The sequence below is a fragment of the Eleutherodactylus coqui genome, chromosome 6, assembly GCF_035609145.1.
Source record: "Eleutherodactylus coqui strain aEleCoq1 chromosome 6, aEleCoq1.hap1, whole genome shotgun sequence".
Taxonomy (NCBI): Eukaryota; Metazoa; Chordata; class Amphibia; order Anura; family Eleutherodactylidae; genus Eleutherodactylus; species Eleutherodactylus coqui.
Window position 1 is genome coordinate 191701404 of NC_089842.1, and position 23005 is coordinate 191724408.

The 23005-nt window shown below is 43.0% G+C and overlaps 1 protein-coding gene across 3 annotated transcripts in view; it reads left to right on the plus strand.

Annotated features, from left to right (window-relative positions):
* The window catches only part of FMN1 (formin 1), a 374657-nt gene that overhangs the window by 342152 nt on the left and 9500 nt on the right, over nucleotides 1-23005 (plus strand). For all 3 annotated transcript variants that reach the window (XM_066608501.1, XM_066608502.1, XM_066608503.1), the window contains 3 exons: nucleotides 13833-13925; nucleotides 19333-19384; nucleotides 21556-21705. In XM_066608501.1, coding sequence (XP_066464598.1) covers nucleotides 13833-13925; nucleotides 19333-19384; nucleotides 21556-21705 — 295 coding nt within the window. The remainder of the gene's footprint in view (nucleotides 1-13832; nucleotides 13926-19332; nucleotides 19385-21555; nucleotides 21706-23005) is intronic.

A 23005-nucleotide genomic window follows, 5' to 3' on the forward strand; every position in this document is an offset into this window, starting at 1 on the left:
TGTCATCCTTTCATTGTGTATGGCCTGAGGAGGAGGAGGAGGATCCTGAAAGTGATCTTCCTAGTGAAGACAGCCATGTGTTGCGTACAGGTACCCTGGCACACATGGCTGACTTCATGTTAGGATGCCTTTCTCGTGACCCTCGCGTTACACGCATTCTGGCCACTACGGATTACTGGGTGTACACACTGCTCGACCCACGGTATAAGGAGAACCTTTCCACTCTCATTCCCGAAGAGGAAAGGGGTTTGAGAGTGTTGCTATACCACAGGACCCTGGCGGACAAGCTGATGGTAAAATTCCCATCCGACAGCGCTAGTGGCAGAAGGCGCAGTTCCGAGGGCCAGGTAGCAGGGGAGGTGCGGAGATCGAGCAGCATGTACAGCACAGGCAGTGCAACAGTCTTTAAGGCCCTGGACAGCTTTATGGCTCCCCAGCAAGACTGTGTCACCGCTCCCCAGTCAAGGCTGAGTCGGCGGGAGCACTGTAAAAGGATGGTGAGGGAGTACGTAGCCGATCGCACGACCGTCCTCCGTGACGCCTCTGCCACCTACAACTACTGGGTGTCGAAGCTGGACACGTGGCCTGAACTCGCGCTGTATGCCCTGGAGGTGCTTGCTTGTCCTGCGGCTACCGTCTTGTCAGAGAGGGTGTTTAGTGCGGCTGGGGGAATCATCACAGATAAGCGTACCCGCCTGTCAACCGACAGTGCCGACAGGCTTACACTCATCAAGATAAACAAAGCCTGGATTTCCCCAGACTTCTCTTCTCCACCAGCGGACAGCAGCGATACCTAAGCAATACGTAGGCTGCACCCACGGATGGAAGCATCGTTCTCTCTCACCATCCAAAACGGGGACATTTCTGTTTCATCAATCTGTGTATAATATTCCTCCTCCTCCTCCTGCTCCTCCTCCTGAAACCTCACGTAATCACGCCGAACGGGCAATTTTTCTTAGGGCCACAAGGCTCACTCATATAATTTTTCTAAACAATTTTTATACGTTTCAATGCTCTTAAAAGCGTTGAAACTTTAACTTGAACCAATTTTTCGTTAAACTGGGCTGCCTCCAGGCCTAGTTACCACTTAAGCCACATTAACCAAAGCGATTAATGGATTTCACCTGCCATCTTGGTTGGGCATGGCCAATTTTTTCTGAGGTACATTACTACTGTTGGTACACCAATTTTTTTGGGCCCTCACCTACAGTGTAATCATAGTAATTTCTATGTTCTTCGCCTGCACTCATGGTACAGAAAGGTGTGTGGGGTTGGCCTACACTTTAGCTACATAAATGTAACTGGGGCCTTGTCTATACTGCAGATACTGAAATGTGAAAGAGACTGTTATCTCCCTAAACTGCTGCAATGGGAATGTTACTGGGGCCTGTCTTGAGTGCTACTATTACTGAAATTGAACTAAGACTGCGCTCCCCCTATACTGCTGCTAGTGATATGTTAGTGGGGCCTGTCCCTAATGCTACCGCTGAAATGTTAATAATTCTGGGCTCTGCCTATACCGCTGCTAATGGTATGTCACTGGGGTGTGGAGACAGAGGCTTCACAAAGACATGATGGCGGCGAGGCCATTTCCCACCAACGCTGTTACTGTTAAGGTGCATATAACCACGGACACGTGTAGAGGACACATAGTGCCTCCAAAACATCCCCCTCCTCCTCCAACAATGAAAACATTCTTGGCAAATACCTTTGCATTGGTCCGTCTGGTGGCAGTCCAAGAATTTCACCTTTAACGACACAACAAGAGAGCACCACCACCATCCCCCCGCCATGGCCCACTCAATCCTGGCCACATTCCGAAAACCAACTACATAAAACCGCGCTACCAGGTCCGCAGTCACCACCACATTACCACCAACGAGGTTACTGTTAAGGTACATATTACCAGTCTGACTGGGGCATGCAGTGTGGGCCGAAGCCCACCTGTATTAAGCACGACATTACTACCTCAGCTGTGTTGGGCAATGCAATGGGATATTTTTATGTACCGCCGGTGAGTTCCAGGGAGCCACCCATGCTGTGGGTTCACAGGGAATTATAAATGCATCTGTTTCCACTTCTAAAGAACCCCAGTCTGACTGGGGCATGCAGTGTGGGCCGAAGCCCACCTGTATTAAGCACGACATTACTACCTCAGCTGTGTTGGGCAATGCAATGGGATATTTTTATGTACCGCCGGTGGCTTCCTGGCACCCACCCATGCTGTGGGTCCACAGGGAATTATAAATGCATCTGTTTCCACTTGTAAAGAACCCCAGTCAGACTGGGGCATGCAGTGTGGGCCGAAGCCCACCTGCATTAAGCACGACATTACTACCTCAGCTGTGTTGGGCAATGCAATGGGATATTTTTATGTACCGCCGGTGGGTTCCAGGGAGCCACCCATGCTGTCGGTCCACAGGGACTTCACAATAGGGAGTTGTACCTGCCTGTGTCTATGAATTAAAAAGCCCGGTCTGACTGGGGCATGCAGACACCTTGACAGAATGAATAGTGTGTGGCACATAGGTTCCCCATTGCTATGCCCACGTGTGCAGCTCCTGATGGCGGTGGCACAGGATTATATTTCTCATTGCTTCTGTACAGCATTGTGGGCTATCGCCCCGCCCCTTTTAAAGAAGGTCGCTGCCTAGCCGTGCCAACCCTCTGCAGTGTGTGCCTGCGGTTCCTCGTCATGGCAGACGCACTTATAAATAGACATGAGGGTGGTGTGGCATGAGGGCAGCTGAAGGCTGCGCAGGGACACTTTGGTGTGCGCTGTGGGGGGGGGGGTTGGGCAGCATGTAACCCAGGAGAAGTGGCAGCGGAGTGTCATGCAGGCAGTGATTGTGCTTTGTTGGAGGTAGTGTGGTGCTTAGCTAAGGTATGCATTGCTAATGAGGGCTTTTCAGAAGTAAAAGTTGTTGGGAGGGGGGGGGGGCACTCTTGCCGCTATTGTGGCTTAATAGTGGGACCTGTGAACTTGAAATGCAGCCCAACATGTAGCCCCTCGCCTGCCCTATCCGTTGCTGTGTCGTTCCCATCACTTTCTTGAATTGCCCAGATTTTCACACATGAAAACCTTAGCGAGCATCGGCGAAATACAAAAATGCTCGGGTCGCCCATTGACTTCAATGGGGTTCGTTACTCGAAACGAACCCCCGAGCATCGCGATAATTTCGTCCCGAGTAACGAGCACCCGAGCATTTTGGTGCTCGTTCATCTCTAATGACAAGCTATACATGCCAATAAGATGTATCCTATTCACTTTCAGCTATTTTTAAATTTTAAAACCTAAGCATGATGGCCACAATTTAATGGGGTTTTCCACTTTTTAGAATTCCTTTTTACTAGAAGAGTACCCCAAAAAATAAGTTAATTTGTAACATTGCTGGGACAGTTGTAATCTACATAAAATGTTGCAACACTTTCTCAAATTTCTTGCTGGGCCTCCACAGGAGAAATAAAGCATTTAAATGGTGTCTATTAAAATCAATGGCCTGCTCGCACAACAAAGCATACTGGGTCCTTCAGAGACAAAGGCTCTGTGAAGCCGATCTCCACCTGGCTAATTGATGTAGGTTGCAAATGAGGGACTTCATCTATTAATGGAGCCCCTGATAGGCATGTGTGTTTGGGTTTTCTAAATCATACACACAAAATAAAGAAATGTGGTAGGGCAGTCTTTATTTTAGAAATAAGGTTATTTAAAATGAGCACATATCATTTGTACTTTGTAATAGATGTTGCTCCTGAAGTAGTATGCCAAATAACAGCATGTACAGGACACTAGATGTATATATGAATACCTTGTCAATTGACCAAAAAAAAACTGCATCTTCATATACAATGTTATGTTTATTTCAAATAACATGCCTCTAGAGATGAGCGAGCATACTCGCTAAGGGCAATTACTCGAGCGAGCATTGTCCTTGGCGAGTACCTGCCCGCTCGAGAGAAAAGGTTCGGCTGCCGGCGCGGGTTACAGGTGAGTTGCGGCAGTGAGCAGGTGGGAGCGGGGGGGGGGGGGGGGGGAGGGGGAGAGATCTCCCCTCCGTTCCTTCCCGCTCTTCCCCGCCCACCGCCGGCAGCCGAACTTCTTTTCTCGAGCTGGCAGGTACTCACTGAATTATTACATGCGGGCTGTTCATCAGCAAGAAACGATCTGCCACATCTATTTCAGCTCATTAGTTCTTCAATTGCTTGTTACTTATCAAATTTCCAAATAGAATAACTTACGTGATTTTGGTTAATTAATGTACTTAGTATGTTGCTATTTTAAGTTGGATCAAAGGAACGTGAACATGAGATCATGAATGACTTAATTTTAGGAGCAAAAGAAGGAATGTCTTATGGCTCCTAGACTTTGGCAACAAAAATATGCTAATACTTAAATGGACAATAGATAGTAAAAATGTCATAATCTCAGACGGAAAATACAAAAACTGATTTTTTTTTAAATTTCATAATTTTGTCTTGCTTAACATCAGCACTGCATGAGCAAAGTTAATATCCAACAGGGTCATGCATGAAGTACTTTGGCTGTAGAATGGCTTTCCAGATCCTGAGATTACATTTTAGGACTGAAATCGTAAAGCTACGTAGATTGAAAAATAGACAGTCCATAAAGTTGAACCGTTTTTTATCAATCAGACATTGTTATTTGCTAGATTAATTGTAACCCTTAAACATTTAGCTATTAAGTATCTAGCCTTTTTTCAAATGCTGTCCTTGTGCCAGCAATTATCATCTATTGGGGTATAGCATTCTATAGTTTGACTACTCTAACTGTAAAGAACCTCTTGCTATATACACTTATTGTATAAAAAAATAAAAAATCAAGCACCTAGAGGGAGTTGTCGGAAACTGTGATTGTAACATTTTATGTATAGAAAGTGATTACAATATTGGAGCAAAAAGATATTTATTGCGGAAAACTGAACACGTGAAGGAGGCTCTAGTACCCTGTTGTACAGCCTCTAGTTTAGAGACAAGATGTGATATAAGCAGGCATGGAGGCTCTAGTACCCTGTTGTACTGCCTCTAGCTTGGATACAAGATGTGATACGGCCGGGCATAGAGGATCTAGTACCCTGTGGTACTGCCTCTAGCTTGGATACAAGAGTGATACGACCGGGCATAGAGGGTCTAGTACCCTATTATATCACCTCTAGCTTCGGTACAAGATGTGATACAGGTGGCATTGAGGCTCTAGTACCCTGTTTTACCGCCTCTAGCTTTGATACAAGATGTGGTACGGGCGGGCATGGAGACTCTAGTACCCTGTTGTACCACTTCTAGCTTGGATACATTCCTGTGACACCCTTGCTGTGTGCAGCCAAGCATTAATTTTCTGGAAAATGCCGCTCGGAAGCCGCCATGAGAGGAACACATGTGGCTGCAGGATGTCCTGAACATATCACTGAGCTGTCATTGTCCCTTGCACCACTAGGGCTGTCTGACTGACATATGCGATGGCACCCATAAACCATCAGACCAGCAGTGGGGCAGGATTGAGGAACTCAACACTAGGTCTCCAGACATGAACACTGCTGTCGTTAGTGCCCAAACTAAACCTGGATTTGTCACTGAAGACAACCTGCTTCCACTCTATAGCAGTCAAGTTTTGTCATTAAGGACAACACTGCAAAGGTGCTTTTGATTTTATTTTTTTTTCCAATAAGGAGTGTAAATGCTTAAATTGCCTTTTCTCCTCTTGTAATGGATATCCTCTAGTTGTCTCTAGTCATTAGAAGAATAAAACACTAGCCACTTCTTTTATATTGAAGGCTTTTTTTTACTCAGCATCATGTGGTTCTTTATAAGGTTCAGAAAGGGAGGTGATGGCAGTTGAGCTCCTGCAATAGTTAGAGAATAGAGGCTCAATGGAGGCAGAGGATAAATCTTGAAACTACCTTACTGTAGTTTTATATGGAACATGAAAAGACCACAACTCTTCTTACGTCTCAGTCTACCCTGATAAAGGACAGTCACTCACTTTCTGAAGCAATTGTGCTTTGAGGAAGATACAAACCTAGATCAATCAATTGCTAACTACTTCTTGTGGAGACAATTCAAAATAACGATCCGCGCCACCATAGAATGAATATTGAAGGTAACTCACCTGGTGCCTAGCGGGGTTCCCATAGACCATTCAATCCTAAGGGAGCAACCCGCTGGCACCTGTGGTCCAAGTATGCCCGTAATAAATGAAGAGACTTCAGGTATCCTTCGGTGAGGAAGGAGAGCCGCCAGGAAAAAAGCAAACCCCAAAGAGGGAACCTCCCCTCAATGGGTAAAATAAACAAGCTTCAAAGATAAAAAGGCTCTTTCCGCGCTCCTGCTGGAGCTCCTCTTTAAACAAAATAAACTGTCGTGGCAGACAGTATTTGTAAACATTAATCATAGATTTATTTCCAAGATAAAAAAGTTGCATGCAAGTGGATATCTTGCAGCAATGGTAGTACAACGCGTTTCAGCGTTCTATAAACGCCTTTATCAAGTATACAAAGCAATTGAAGTGCAACATTTAAATAGCAAGTCTTACCTTTCTGGAGGTGGGAGTTCCTGGTGCTCGGCGCGCACCTCCGTACCGTGTCGCTCTGGCGCGGTATCTAGATGTCATAACTGTGTAACGGAGGGGGTGTTCCAGCGTAAAAATACGCTGATACTAAACGTAAACTCCGTGATTGTAGAAGGGAAGGCACGTTAAAAGCGTAACTCCCGATCTCGTAACCGAACGGGGAACTTCAACCTCCAAAGAGGAAAAAATGCAACATGACAATTTAATTACCGTATATACCGGCGTATAAGACGACTTTTGAACCCCGAAAAATCTGCTCTGCAGTCGGGGGTCGTCTTATGCGCCGGTAATACAAAAAAAAAAAAGTGTAAAAAAAAAAAATTTTATTACTCACCTCCCACGGCGTCCTGTCGCGCTCCGGCAGGATGTCGCTCGCTCCGGCAGGCTGTCGCTCGCTCCTCGTCCCCGCCGCAGCATAGCTTTCTGAATGCGGGGCTTGAAATCCCCGCTTCCAGAAAGCTAATACACACGCCGGCAGCCATGACAGCATTGAATGGCTGTGATTGGCTAAAGCACACGTGGCTTCAGCCAATCACACTATTCAATGACATCATTGAATGGCTGTGATTGGCTGAAGGCGCACGTGTTAGCAATCACACCCATTCAATGATGTCATTGAATAGTGTGATTGGCTGAAGCCACGTGTGCTTTAGCCAATCACAGCCATTCAATTATGTCATGGCTGCCGGCGTGTGTATTAGCTTTCTGGAAGCGGGGATTTCAAGCCCCACATTCAGAAAGCTATGCTGCGGCGGGGACGAGGAGCCAGCGACAGCCTGCCGGAGCGAGCGACATCCTGCCGGAGCGCGACAGAACGCCGGGGGAGGTGAGTAATAAAATTTTTTTTTTTTTCTCCACTGAATACCGGCGTATAAGGTGACAGTTGGGGGGTCGTCTTATACGCCCCGTCGCCTTATACGCCGGTATATACGGTAGATCTAAATCAATTGATTGAGAATATTTGAACATGAATTGAAAAGGAATTGTAGTACTCAAACAACCAAATATATATAAATATTATAAATAATTAAAAATACATTATGCATAATGTGGAAAATAATTAAATTCATCAAAGAAGATTGGATGGAAGCAACACCTAAACAAGGGGGCCCGATGCCAAAAAATACACATACAATACTGATACCTTAAAAAAGGGGGGGGGGGGATAATTACCTAAAACTACATTGTAAAAATATAAAAACGGTAGTAGTGGAAAAATATTAAATATCAAAATTTCTCTAAAACCTCGTTCAGACCAAACGGAGTTAGGGTATTTAGTCTAAAAATCCAAAACATCTCTCTCGTCCTTAGTTGTGCAAACGAGAGAGTGTGGATATGTTCTACTGGTGTTATTTTCATATCCTTTGGATTTTTATTATGTTTCTCCGAAAAGTGGCGTGAAACGCTATGTTTAGAGTAACCCGTTAATATATTAAACCTGTGTTGGTTCGCCCTTATGTTCAAAGGATTGGTGGTACGTCCTATATACTGCAGTCCACAAGGGCATTCAATCAAATATATTATAAATTTGGAGCAGCAATTTAAAAATTGATTAATTTTTATGTGTTTCTGTTCTTTGGGGCAATACACTGATTTTCTCCCCTGTGTGATGTTGTCACAACACTTACATTTTTTCGTGCTGCAGCAGTAAACTCCTGTTACCATAGGTTTTTTCACTGTTTCTTTAACAAGTTTTTTGTGTGGGTTAGATGGAGCCAATAAATGTTGTATTATCCTATTAAAAGATCCGATTCTAAATAAAGAAATACAAGACAATCCCAAGATAATTTATCGCAGGAATAAAACAATACAAAATTTATTGGGGCGAACCAACACAGGTTTAATATATTAACGGGTTACTCTAAACATAGCGTTTCACGCCACTTTTCGGAGAAACATAATAAAAGTCCAAAGGATATGAAAATAACACCAGTAGAACATATCCACACTCTCTCGTTTGCACAACTAAGGACGAGAGAGATGTTTTGGATTTTTAGACTAAATACCCTAACTCCGTTTGGTCTGAACGAGGTTTTAGAGAAATTTTGATATTTAATATTTTTCCACTACTACCGTTTTTATATTTTTACAATGTAGTTTTAGGTAATTATCCCCCCCCCCCTTTTTTAAGGTATCATTATTGTATGTGTATTTTTTGGCATCGGGCCCCCTTGTTTAGGTGTTGCTTCCATCCAATCTTCTTTGATGAATTTAATTATTTTCCACATTATGCATAATGTATTTTTAATTATTTATAATATTTATATATATTTGGTTGTTTGAGTACTACAATTCCTTTTCAATTCATGTTCAAATATTCTCAAGCAATTGATTTAGATCTAATTAAATTGTCATGTTGCATTTTTTCCTCTTTGGAGGTTGAAGTTCCCCGTTCGGTTACGCGATCGGGAGTTACGCTTTTAACGTGCCTTCCCTTCTACAATCACGGAGTTTACGTTAAGTATCAGCGTATTTTTACGCTGGAACACCCCCTCCGTTACACAGTTATGACATCTAGATACCGCGCCAGAGCGACACGGTACGGAGGTGCGCGCCGAGCACCAGGAACTCCCACCTCCAGAAAGGTAAGACTTGCTATTTAAATGTTGCACTTCAATTGCTTTGTATACTTGATAAAGGCGTTTATAGAACGCTGAAACGCGTTGTACTACCATTGCTGCAAGATATCCACTTGCATGCAACTTTTTTATCTTGGAAATAAATCTATGATTAATGTTTACAAATACTGTCTGCCACGACAGTTTATTTTGTTTAAAGAGGAGCTCCAGCAGGAGCGCGGAAAGAGCCTTTTTATCTTTGAAGCTCACTTCTTGCGGAGAGGAACTTCTCTTTTATTAAACAGGTGGATCGGTACAATGATTCTCAGGATGTCTGCTTAGTATGTACTACTTACTCACTATTTCTATAGCCAGCCTGATGGGAGTTAATCGGTTTACTCCCACAGGCCAAAGCTTGGTCACAGTCCCAATATTCTTAATCCTCTCCTGTTTTCTCAGACACCAATTGGTCATAACACTTGTCTAAAATTCTTTCAAGGGGTTAATACAGGGGGTACTGGTGCATTATGTCTCCACTGGATGTATGGGTGGAGACATGGGTTGGCCGCTGTCAGTGAGAGGTAACTCCCAGGGCACGCTGGTTGGCCGGTGTCACTGATGGTGAACTTCCAGGGCATGCTCTCCCCACCTCCTGCATCCTTCTGAAATGGCCCTGGCAGTTCACATATGTCCCAGGCGGACTCCTTGTGTCCCCCCACCTGGTGCCACGCTCATATGCACATGACCCTGGCAGCTGACACATGTCCCCGGCGAAGTCCCATCCACACTGGCGTCCCCCCGCTACCGTGCTCATACCTCTCCTATGCTCCCGTTCCCCCTCCTCTCCTCTGCCACAGTCAATGCCGGCGCTGGCAAACCACACTTTCTGTCCATGTACCCCCAGTGCCACTGCCCTCCCTGCTGTCATCTTGCATGCGGCCACTGTTAAACATCGCTCTCTCCAGCCATGTTCCCCCGGCAGTGCTGTCAGTGTCCTCGCTGTGCCACCAGCGCAAAGACCGCTCTCAACCTGCATCTTGCTGCTCACCCCACCTTCTCTCCGCCGGCTCACTGAGACCGAAGGATCCACAGCAGCTGAGGGGGAATGGGCTGGGAGTTCCCTGTAGCTGACAGCGGCCAACCCATGTCTCCACCCATACATCCGGTGGAGACATAATGCACCAGTACCAATGCGAGGCAGACAGCTAAAAGAGAGGTGTTGTGTGACAAGCTAATTCAGGAGTTCTGAGCACCCCAATTAAAAAAAAAAAGCAAAAAACTGCAGCAAGTTCAGAGAAGAGCTACCAGGATAGTGAGTGGTCTGCAAACCATGTCCTATGAGGAACTGTTAAAGGATCTGGGAATATTTCGTTTTCAAAAAAGAAGGCTGAGAGGAGACTTATTAGCGGTCTACAAATATCTGAAGGGCTGTCACAGTACAGAGGGATCAGCCCTATTCTCATTTGCACAAGGAAAGACTAGAAGCAATGGGATGAAACTGAAAGGGAGGAGACACAAATTAGATATTCGAAAACCCTTTGACAGGGAAGGGTGATCAATGAGTGTAACAGGTTACCACGGGAGGTGGAGAATTCTCCTTCAATGGACGTGTTCAAACAGAGGTCGGACAAATATCATGTGTCTGGGATGATTTAGTGATCCTGCATTGAGCAGGGGGTTTGACCTGATGACCCTGGAAGTCTCATCCAACTCTACCATTCTATGATGCATTCACTATCCTACGATTCCTCTTTGGCAGAAAGCCAATCCCTTATATAATTTGAACAATGTTCATCTGAGTGCTTGAGGTGTGGTTACACCTCAAGCACTCCTGTATAGCCTATGCCACATGGTGGTGATCCCTACCAGTATGAAACCTGAGAATATTACTCCCCAGTATGTTACTGGTTAGGTCATGGCACGAACTCCTGAAAACCACTGCATCAGATTGCTGAGAACACCTTTCCATCACACCACACATCTGATGGGAGTAATGGTCATGTTAAAAAAACCTATATAACGTTCCTGTCAAAGCATAAACATAACCTATTGCACATGTACAATTAGGTATGCTCAATGGCAAGGAACATTTCCACTCCCTTACGGTTCTTGCAACGCAACTCAGTCACCTACTGATTTATTCATTTGTTGGTTCCTATGGTAGGTCCTGAGGGCTGAACTTTTCTGCTGCTGTCACTCACCTTTTATCTACCAGCCACAGTGAATTGCTTCTGAATGTCATATTGGAGTCAATGAAGGGCTGAAGTGAATCTTCTCTTATTACAGTGTCTGTAATGCAAGGCTCCACGAGCAGCTTTACTCAGATGCAAATAAAGGGATGTTCAATATTAGAAAACATGGCTACTTTGTTAAAAAAAAAAATCAGTGGCTCACCTGTGTACAGATGGTAGTTATTACTTATTTTAAAGTACTATTGATTCCAGGGCATTGTACATTTGAAAACACAATTAAATGCATTACATATAAAAATTGACAGGAACAATAAACCTCTGCTAAGGGACTAATAAATTGATACTGTACAGAGGGAGCTAGGACTCTGTCCATGAGGGATTGCAAACTACAAGGTGGGGGTAAAAGGTGCTCTTGTTGTGATGGCAGCAGGGTTACTGAAGGTTGTAGGCTTTTCTGAAGAAGTTGGTTTTCTAGTCCTATTTGAAACTTTCCAAGGTGGTGGAGAGTCTGAGTTTGGAGTAGTGGTGTCCAGAGTATAGGAGCCACCAGGGAGAAATCCAGGAGATGATTATGTGAGGCGCACACTAAAAGAGAGCAGAGAAGTCTTAGGGTCCTTTTATATGAGACTACCTCTCGGGAACAGATGCCTGACATTCATCCCAGAGATGATCGCTCCTGTGCTTTTACACAGGAACGATCATCGCTCAGTGAATGGAGGCGGAGCTGCCGGGATCGTTACAGTAAACAGGCAGTCACTCATAGATTAACAACTGCCTGTTTACAGGGGCTAATCATCATTGAGTTTTTATGTATGCATAAACTGGACAAACGATAAGCGAACAAATTATCGTTCAGTCGATGCATGCATTTACACTGAATGATAATCGTTCAAATTCTCACTGGATCATGGGACTCTGATTATCTGCCTGTGTAAAAGAGTCCTTACAAGAACTGGAGATTATGTGCAGAAAGATATAGGGATATTAGGTCAGATATATATGGAGGGGACAGGTTGTGGGCAGCCTTGATTGCCATTGATAATATCTTGACTTTGATTCTCTGGATGATGGATAGCCACTGAAGGGAATGGCATTGGAGAGAGGCAGTGAAGTAATGAAAAGAGGTGGATAAGCCAGGCTGCAGAGTTAATTGGAGATAGGCAGTGAAGTAATGAAAAGAGGTGGGTTAGCCAGGCTGCAGAGTTAAGGATGGATTGTGGGAAGGTGCAAGAGCATTGGATGTGAGACCGCAGAGGAAGATGTTGCAGTAGTCTAGAAGAGAGATGATGAGGGCATACAATAGCATTTTTGTTGACTTGGGGTTGAAGAAAGATCATATCCAAGAGATGTTTTTGAGCTGCAGGTGCTTAGTTTTTGTATGTGCGCTTTGAAAGAGCGGGTAAAGTTAAATGGTGCATGCTATTGTAGCTTATTCCCAGTGAGTTCAATGAAGCTGAACTGCAATAGCAGACACAGCCTGTAGACAATTGTAGTACTGTTTCTGCAAAAAAAGCAGCTATGCTTTTCTAATGCTAGACACCCCCTTTTAGCAAAAGGAAGTTGGATAAACATTTCACAAAACTACTAGCACTTTTATTTGATGGTCTAAGGTGCTTCAAGGGGATTACCTAGAGAAAAGCTCTTCTCCGAATTTGGTATCGGTCCAGCAGTGCTGGCACCATTACCGCTGGCCCGGTTATGACATCAGGTAACGTGGCATAGGTTGTCGTCCTCCTCCTGAGTTCGGTGACATCATTGCTAGAGGCTGGCAGTGTGGATAATTTCAATAACTAAGCCAGTTTTTTTCTGTCTCTGAATCAGCCATTTGCTGGCTTAGTTACTGAAATTGGCCAAACAGCCCCCTGCAATCACCTCACCAACCCCAGGAGAAGGGGGAAGGAAGCCCTATACCAGATGACTCTGACTCAGAACTGGGATGGAAGTGGAGTGGCTGGCACCACTGGAACCAGACTGCATTTACGCAAGTATGCTTCTTTAGATGACCTCTTAAAAACACAATCACTGGGATCACTATCCTGAACCCCACTCTTTAAATATTAAAGGGAATCTGTCAGCTGGAACTGCAGGCATGATGTTATAGAACAGAAGGCGCTGAGCAGATTGTATACAGTTTTATGGGGAAAGTTTCAGTATAACTTTTATTTTATTCACTTTAGCCTCTGCTCATTCTGAGCTGTACAGTCCAATGGGCGGAGCTATCAATGATTGAGAGCTGTATATGACAACGCAAGGTATAGATAGCTGTAAATCTTATAGCTCTGCCCATTGGACTGTGCAGCTCAAAATGAACAGATATAAATCTATAAAATACAAGTTATACTGAATCATTCTCCTTAAAACTTTATACAATCTGCTCAGCTCCTCCTGCTCTATAACATCATGTTTGCAGTTTGGACAGTACATTCCAGCTAACAGGTTTACTTGAACTCATTTTGCTTATTCGTTTTTTATTAATGATCACTTTTATTTTTTCTATAGTGTGTGAAAAGCAATCAAATGTGGTGGTGAGAGATTCCCCAGAGGATCATCTCCAGCCTTTCAAAGACCGAATGGCCGAATTTATCACGAAAGGTGAGTGTTGCAGAACGATTCAAGCATTGCAACTAGAAATCTGTGTACTGTATGTGTGTATCAAATAGACTTTATATAGTGTCAGTGTATTCCCTATACCTATCCAACCAGGGAAGCAGTAAACTGTGATAAATAATGAAAATAAATGAATCTCAATAGTGACACAACTGCTCATGGGCTATAGATTGTAGCCTGCTCTTATGTGCAGGGTCCACTTCAAATTGGCAAAATAGGTAAAGTATAAAGTATGTTTTCCAGATAAGCCACTTGAATTGACTCTACAATTGGGATTATATGCATGTGTGAATCCAGTCCAAAGGCCCATTTACACGCTACGAATATCGCTCCAAATTTGTTCAAATGATGGCATATGAGTGGTAATCATTGCATGTGAACACTGCCATCGTTCACTCTTCGGCTGAACGATGATTTTAAGGTGATCTTAAAATCCATCGTTCAGCTGGAGAGAGATAACAGGGACCGCACACTGTGTTCTGCACGGGAGTCTGAGATTACATTGTATTCTGCCCGTGCGAGAACCATGGAACTGTGTGCAGAGCTCAGAGCACATGCTGCGCTCTGTAAACTGCTCCCGAAGTCCCTTTTACACACAAATGATGGTGATAAAGTGTTAATGGACATTAGTGTCCATTAACACTTTATGCAAAATGATTGCTAAAATTGTCAATCTTTTATTCGTTTGAAGGATTGTCTTTGCGTGTAAATGAGCCTTAACAGTATAAAGGAAAGCATTCCTTAGGATCAGTAAGAAGAGGCAATAAGGGAGGATGACTGCCTAAGGTGACTAAAAGAAAAAAAAATAATGGGCAACAAAATTCTGCAGTAGGTTACACATTGCTATATGTCACCTCCATTCACTAATCCACTCTTGCTCTTTATTTTCAATCTAGAAGGAACAGGTAACCAGTGTAATGACCGACAGAGCAGAGACCTAACCATTCTAGAGAGGGATCAAATTGGCTGCTGAATCAATGATAACCCCTTGTTTAAAAGTAATCTGCTTTTTTCTAGACTAGCAGATTTTCCAAATTATTGGAGAAAAGTCCTCTAAACAGTCTGGAAAATATGTTTTACTGTAGCTAATGAATCAGTTGGGCTGGTTTTACATTGCATTTTGTGAATCCAATGCCGACTCCATCCTGGTTGTAATCTTCCATAAACGTCACAATTCAATTGTCTGTCACAATTCAAAATGACATGCTCAACATTTTAGATCATTAACTGGTACTAGATTAGAGTTTGAAAATGTTGGCCCAAGACCTGTATCAAAAAATTCAATAACTTGTGTTTTCGCTGTAGTGTTTGTGTAAAGGTTCAAGAATGTCAGTATAGTGTGCAACCAGAAACCACTATGATGAATGAGATTCTATAAAGATATTTTGTTGAACTGCTTGATCACACTGTAATGCCTCCGGCTCAATAGCAATTTTTTTTGTCCATATACATTTTCTTAAAACAAAAATGGACCACACGCAGACAGCATACAGAGCCATATTACTCAGTGTGGCCACACACAGTAGTGATTTTTTTTTTTCACGCAGACACTGACTATGTGAAAAAATTAATCACATGCACTATTAAGATCAGTTTTTTTGGACAAGACTCCCCATTGACTTCAAGTCACCGGGAAGCAAAAAAATGGAAGCGCACAAACCAAATACAAAAGCCACACAGCTGCACACAAATAGAAAAATGCCTTTTTTGTGGATGTAAAATTGACTTTTTTTTTTTTTTTTTAACGCATCTAGCCTGTCATGATGCTCTTTGGAGATGCTGGCTTTTTCTCTTGACTCAAATATTACTAACATACTCATGTTTTTCTTCCACTTTCATGATTCAATATCTCAGTGCCATTTCTCTTTCCAAAATCTTTGGCGTCTTCTACCTACTCTAGTGATTGCCACTCCACTGCCTTCCCGAGCCCCCTTATAATTCATCCTGTTCCACTTCTGAGGTTATTTTATTTGAATCATATTGTTACAATATGTTCTGGCAATGTTGCAACTTACACGTAAATAGTATTTGAAGTGTTCTGTGCGAGGGAGATCTTCATGGACAGATGGCATGCAAGTGGAGAAGACACTGATCTTTACAACTGTGAAACATGCAGATCATGCTCAGACACCTTGTAACAGTTTGTTGGAAGCACAAGTTACTTGAGAACCTGTTCATATAGTTCCAGGTCTTGTTCAACAATGGAGGTCTATGAAGGAACAGCTTGTTTTGTGCAGTTTTTGACATTATTGCCAGAAAATAGAAATTTTCCTGGATTGAGAGAGACCATGGGATTAAGAATTTGTTAGTCACAATAGTGCAGTCATCCCAGCAGTTACTTTCCCCATGAGTTTAAGCCTGCATGTGTGAGAATAGATCTTGTTTGTATAGCACCAACGTATTCCGCAGAGTTTTCAGGTAATTTATTTATTTCAGGGAATTGAAAACCAAAAGCCAGAGAACCATGCACAGACATATATTTTCAGTGTTTTTGCCCCTCATCAGTATGCAGTAAGTTTCTGGCTTGGCTAGTGAGAGACCTATGACATGGCTCAAGAAGGATAGGCTCCTTAGGGGAGCACCTAAAAGGTGTGTGAGGAAACACCTAGGAAATGAGTAAAGAGACTTACAAGGCCATCTTTATAACTTAGTTTTCAAATCCCAGTCATTGTTCTAAAGACTTGTATAAAGAGTCTGACATTGACTTGCAAGAATGCTGCCTTCTAATAGATGGTGCTGCAGAGGTATTGTTTCATCTTCCTTGTTTGCATATTACCCAAAGGAGCATGGATGGCCTTATAAGTCTCCTCACTCACCTTTTAGGTGCTCTCCTTAGGAAGAGATAATACCCTTCCCAACTCATGAAGACGTGGAACTGGGGCTTGTTTCCAGATGATCCCTCTGTTTGTTACTTTTGGTCTTCATTGTGACACTTGAATCAGTTCTGGATGCCAGTCTTAGGGTCTCTGAAGATGGTGTATGTTGTGTGCAGAATTGGTCATGGCCCAAACACAGTACACCTATCACTGCATTGTCAGCTCCCTCCAGCTCAGTATAGTTTTGCAACATCAGTTACCCAAGGCTCTTTGTCGCGGGTACTCATAAAGTCCAACTGCATGGCTCTCTCAGCCAATCGGTGCAGTTCAGGTCCTATACGTTCATAGCAACAAAATCAGAGTGAATATAGTCATGTTGCCTCTGTCTAAAGGTCCTGGCAGGCACATAAAATATATCAGTAATATATACATGTTGACATTTAACTCCCCAGTGTCCGACCCAATGCAAATCTATTGGACACCACTTTGCTCTATTTAGAAACCTTATACTTTGCTTTTTGTCATTTCTTTCTTGCAGTTTTTAAAAGTAATGTATAATTGCTTTCAGCAGGGGCCTTTCAAACATATTTATGTAACTTATTTATTTAGCACATACATATTCCACAGCGATGTAGAGAGATTGTCATCACTTAACGTTGGGCCTTGCCTCCATTGGGACATAATGTAAATTCACTCATTTAGTATGTATTTAAAGTATGGGGGCAAACCAGGCAGACAATTCTTCGCACAGATGTTGCCCATGGTTGGTTTTGAACTGAGGACCCCAGCGTTGCAGGAAAACAGTGCTGACCACTGCGTCACTATGCTGCATATATATATTATTTTTTTTGTTAAGAACATTAATGAGTATCTTTTACAGTTTCAAGGGCCCTGAAACCTTTTAATGTTTTAGGAACCAAATACACTACAAGCCACCATGTAAGTATTTAATGTTAAGATTAAGAATGGTCAGATCCTCTATATATGCTGACACGCTATGTGACTTGGCTATAAGAAGCTTGAAGAACATCCGTGCTCTTTGGTTCATTCTTACTGGCAACAACATTATTACTGGCTTTCCAAGCAACGTCAAAAGCCAGTATTACTTAAGAAAACTTGATGCTATCCATCTGGGCTTAGTTGGTGCCGATCAAAGATTTAATAGCTGATGGCAGGAGCCTAATGCCAATGAGCTGAAGAACGTTGTGTTACAATCGGTTTGGTTGAGCAAAGAAGAAATAGTTGCGCACAGGACATGAGTACAGGAAGTGCCAGTATTTTTATGTTGACTTTCTTTTCTTGAAAAACAAAATAATGCATAAAAAGCCTGTCTGTTATAAAGCTTTTTCTTATTTTGGGTTTGCCATAGATCATACAGCAGTGACCATATGAAGTCAAACAGTATACATACAAGATTATACTTTGTCCATAAAGACAATTGGCGCCCACAGTGTGACCGTCTGTATCCAGCAAGAGCCATATGCAAAAAAAACTAAATCAGACAGTCCATCTATATTTAAACTGTAAAATCCTTTTCCCGTGGACTAAAGTACCACATAAGTAGTAATATACTTGCCTCTCCCAGCTGTCTTTGTCCCATTGGGCAGCTCCGAGTCTCCCCCGTGACGCCACGTTTACAGGTTGCATTAGCCTGTTTATGGGACATCACAAATGCTGTAGCTAATAACAGAGGTCAGCCATTGATTGCTGAGCTCTGTTATTGGCTACAGCGCCTGTGACATTGCATAAACTGGGCGTGCCTACAGCCTGTAAGCAAACATGGACACGGAGGTTCGAGCACTGGCATGGGACACAAATGGAGTGGGGAGAGATGAGTATATCATTATTTGTTATTTTAGTGCATGGGGAAAGAATTTCGCATATAAGCTGTAAATTGGACAGTCCCTTTAAATAATAGAGTGAATAATATCTATCCCACCAACTTCAGGTCAGTGTTTAGTAGAGGCATCTTTAGCAGAAATTTACATTTGTTAGCGTATACAATTCTTTCTAACCTTTTGCACGTGTATGATGCATTTGCGTATGTATAATGTTGCCCGAGCCATAAAAAGCTTAAAAGGAACCTGTCACTTTGAACATGCAGTCTGATCTGCAGGTAGCATCGTGTAGAGGAGTAGAAGCCAGACAGACGGATACATAGTTTTGGGAGAAGAAACCTCATATAACTTGTATTGTATTCACTGAAATCACTACTCCTCCTGGATTTAGGAGTTCAGTGGGCTGTCCTACTCAGTCACTGACAGCTATTTTGACCTGCACACTGATGGGACCGCCGACTGTAATCTTAAAACTAGAACAAGCAGAGATTTAATGGAATAAATATATTTAGGAGTCGGTTAATCTAAGAGAAGCTAACTCATCAGAAGTTGGATCTTCCATACACCCATTTCTTGCATTTTGAGTGTGCAGATGTAACACGGAAGTGAAGGGAGTTGAACCCCCTCCTCTCCTCTCATTGTAGTGGTTTATTAATCTTCCAAAAACTATGTGTTAAGAACTTAAGAGTGAATCATTTATTTTATAATTAGTGTTTTTTTCCTTTTTTTTTTTTTCAGCCAAAGAAGAACATGAAACGGAAGAAAGTAATCTAAGCACAGCACACAGCAGGTACATTTTTATGTTATTCCTTGTAAAATTGATTTGCAGTTCACTTTCCAATTAATAAAATTCCATGTGTCACGTTTGTAAAGTGTGATCTAAAACCTGCAAAATTCAGAGAAAAATACAGTGGCATGTTACAGAAGTAAGATTTAATGATTTTCCAGATGAACATAATTCCTAAACCCCAACCAATCTGTTCAACAATAACAAACCGGTTGCAGAAGGGCTAAATTCACAAAGTTGCCAACCACCGTTACGGGGTACAAAATGTTGTATAGGGGATGTAGAATATTATGACTGTATAGAGCACGGCTATTTCAAATAGTGTCTGCTTTACAGTATTTCTTACTATTTCAGTATTTTATTGTATGTCTTACTGGACTTTGCTTTGGTTTTGCCACTCGTGGACACGGGGACGGCACTTTACATAGCAACGCTATGGAAAGCTTCAGACAGCGTGATTCGCCAGCGAAATCACGCCCGTGGACAGGCAGCCCTAACCTTAATTGTTGATGCACTTTTAGTAAACACCTCTGCATGTGGAAATACAGGCTTATTTACTTGCTCTGTTTCTCAATGGCTTTCAGTTTTGCCAACCTTAGGCCTCCTGTCCACGGGCGGGTCGGACCCCACATGCGAGATTCCCGCAGCGCTGTCCAACCTGGTGCCCGGCCGGTGATGCCTGCGTGGCCGCCTGTACACAGGCGGGTTGGACACCGCATGCGGGATTCTTGCAGTCGGCCGGTGACTCCAGCTTACCGTTTCGCCGTCTTTCCCCTCTGCTACGAATGTGCCGCCGGGGAGCCAGCGCACATGCGTAGTACAGAAGACGCAGGTCCATCATTATGGCGATGGTCACAGAAGCCGCGTCATTCTGCAATGAGGATTGCAGAATGGTCACGGGACGGGCAGCTTCCATTGACTTCAACAGAAGCCTGCCATGTGTAGCCCGCACAAAATCGCAGGATGCTGCGATTTCTCCCCCACGAGCAGAAAATCACAATCGATTTCCACTTGTGGGCAGGAAATCGCGTTTTGCCATAGCATGCCATGGGCTGGATTTGCTGCAGAATCCTGCTCTGGATTTTGCAATGCAAATCCGCCCATGTGCAGGAGGCGTGAGTCCAACATGGAGATGTATGAAACATTTGCGCAATTCCACTGGAAAGAAACACATCTGGAACTAATTAGCCTTTCAAAAGTACAGTAAAATACGCTGATACATGCGCTAAAACGCATATAATCATTCCACAAAAACACAGTACTCAGGCATGCGCAAAAAAGCCTACGCCCATGTGAAACCAGCCTAAAACCTACGTCCTAAATATACAGTATTTGGCTATTGCCCAAGGCATAGTGTTATACGCAGAGAGGTATTACAATGATTTTTACAGCTAAAGTATTTCCCATTGTAGCAAAGTAACCGATCTATGCCCCATAATAATGCCTTCTTCATGAACACGGCTCTGGCGTCAATAGTAGCTACATTTTTCAGTACATGTACATAAGAATCGGCCACTTCTGGTTGTAGAAAAATTATTCGCAGATGGCAGCTATGGCTACATGGAGACTTATTGAGTGACCTAATTATTTGACAAACCCCATTAACTAGAGCGGGCTACTTTGGGCTTACGTACTACCTTCTGACATTTTTCCCAACAAAGTAGCACAGCATGTTGCACTATTTCATCCAGGATTTATCTGCTGCATCTGTGCCAAATGCTGTGTAGAGATGAGCGAGCACGCTCGGATACAGCAGTTACTCGAGCGAGCATTGCAGATATGAACAGAACCTTATTACAACTGCAGCAATTAATTGTTCTAAAGGTCTGATGCAGCGGGAGAAACCTACATCTTGCCCCATCACCACAAGCATAGTTTGGAGGAGAGGATCTAGTAACATTCACTTGTCCCAGGTGAGGGAAAGCCTAACTACAAATTTGCTTGTGATAGATGAAAAGAAGTGAGTGAAGGTAATCTACAACACTGAAAATTAGGATAAAAAGTCGTATGGTAAAATTGCACATGGTTTGCACACAATTATGATTCTAGGGTTAAAGCTGTAGGATTGTACAAGTTTAAGCCAACTTCATATTTAGCAGGGTAAGGGGGTTGAAGGGATATTTTTTTTCCACCAGGAGACCTTGTTTGCTGACAGCTCTTCTTCCCACTTACAGCTTTGAAGAAAGCGCTGGATTTTTTGGAGTTAAGCCAAAGCCCGGTGAGAAGGAAATCAGCCCCAACTCCTTCTTTGTGGTGTGGTACGAATTCTGCAGCGACTTCAAGGCCGTGTGGAAACGAGAGAGCAAAGCTCTTTCCACAGAAAGGTACGTTTCCAATCAAGCCCCTTCCTTGCATTACTCCGCATCTGGGCCGCCCAAATTACACTCACTCGTTCCACAGGCGCCTTTGTTTTCTTTTCGGATCAAATGGACATCAAGGGAAGGTGATTTTCCCCCCCAGGGCTCCAGAGGGAACCTGCCAGCGGCCGCCTGTCCTCACGAAAAGATAAACACGCCATTCGATAAGTTACACTTTTCTTTACCGCTTCCAATTACTTGCTAGTAAAATGAAAGGAGACCTCTGCTAATTTGGAACAGATTTGCCCGCCTTCTCTGTAGCTTTTTCCCTCTTATCTTTTTTTTCCTCATTTTCTCTGGTGTCTAACTTAAAATGAAGCTGATGTTGGCCCTAACAGCCAAACGCCACAAACTTCTGTCTTTCTAAATGGACGGAACAATCCGGATGTTTTTGTTTTCAGTAGTAGCAGGTCAGAGTCTGATCAGCGTATGGGCATCTTGGGATTTGTCAATCTGTGGTCTGATGTGAGCAGACTTGAGTGCAGGAACATAAGAAGTAACAGCTTTCGCTCTATACTATGTGCCGTATGGAAGGGCTGTGCTATAAACTTAGTGTGTTTCTGGAATGCATGCAGGTATACAGTGTATCTGGTCAACCTATTTTATTAGGACCATTATTATTTATGTAGGGCTATAATCTTCCACGGATAAAAACATTTATAAGAATAACAGAAGGATAATGCAATATACCACTCAATGGAAGCACATAAACCATATAGACTACATATGAGGCTAAAAAGGGAGAGAGACCCCCTGCTGAGATGAATATACAATGTTGTCCAGTGTCACATGACCACAGCAATCGGCAACTAGTAAACATATTGGATCTTGTGTAGATGGTATTTCTTAAGAATAAGATGACCTCTTAATATTGTTAAACGGATGTCAGAAAAATGGATGTCAGAAAAATGGATGCTGGTAATGTCACCAGAAGTTTTGTTTTTTCTTTGAAAAACTATTGTTTTCTTATCCTAATACAAAAAAAGCCATTGCAAAGCAATGAAAAGTGTAAACAAACTGGCACAGAAAGTTATCATAACTTTCATAACACAGTAAGTCAAGGAAAACTCTTTATACATCTGTACATGTGTGTATGTCTGACTGACGACACACACCTTGCAGTCTAATGCCCCTTTTACATGGGATGATTCCAGTTTGCACGAGCAAGTGACATCACCACTAGTTCTCGATTGTGCAGAATATTTTTAGACAGGCAGATCATTGCTGAGAACTACTTACTCCTCGTTCATGTCTCGCTCAGTGCTTC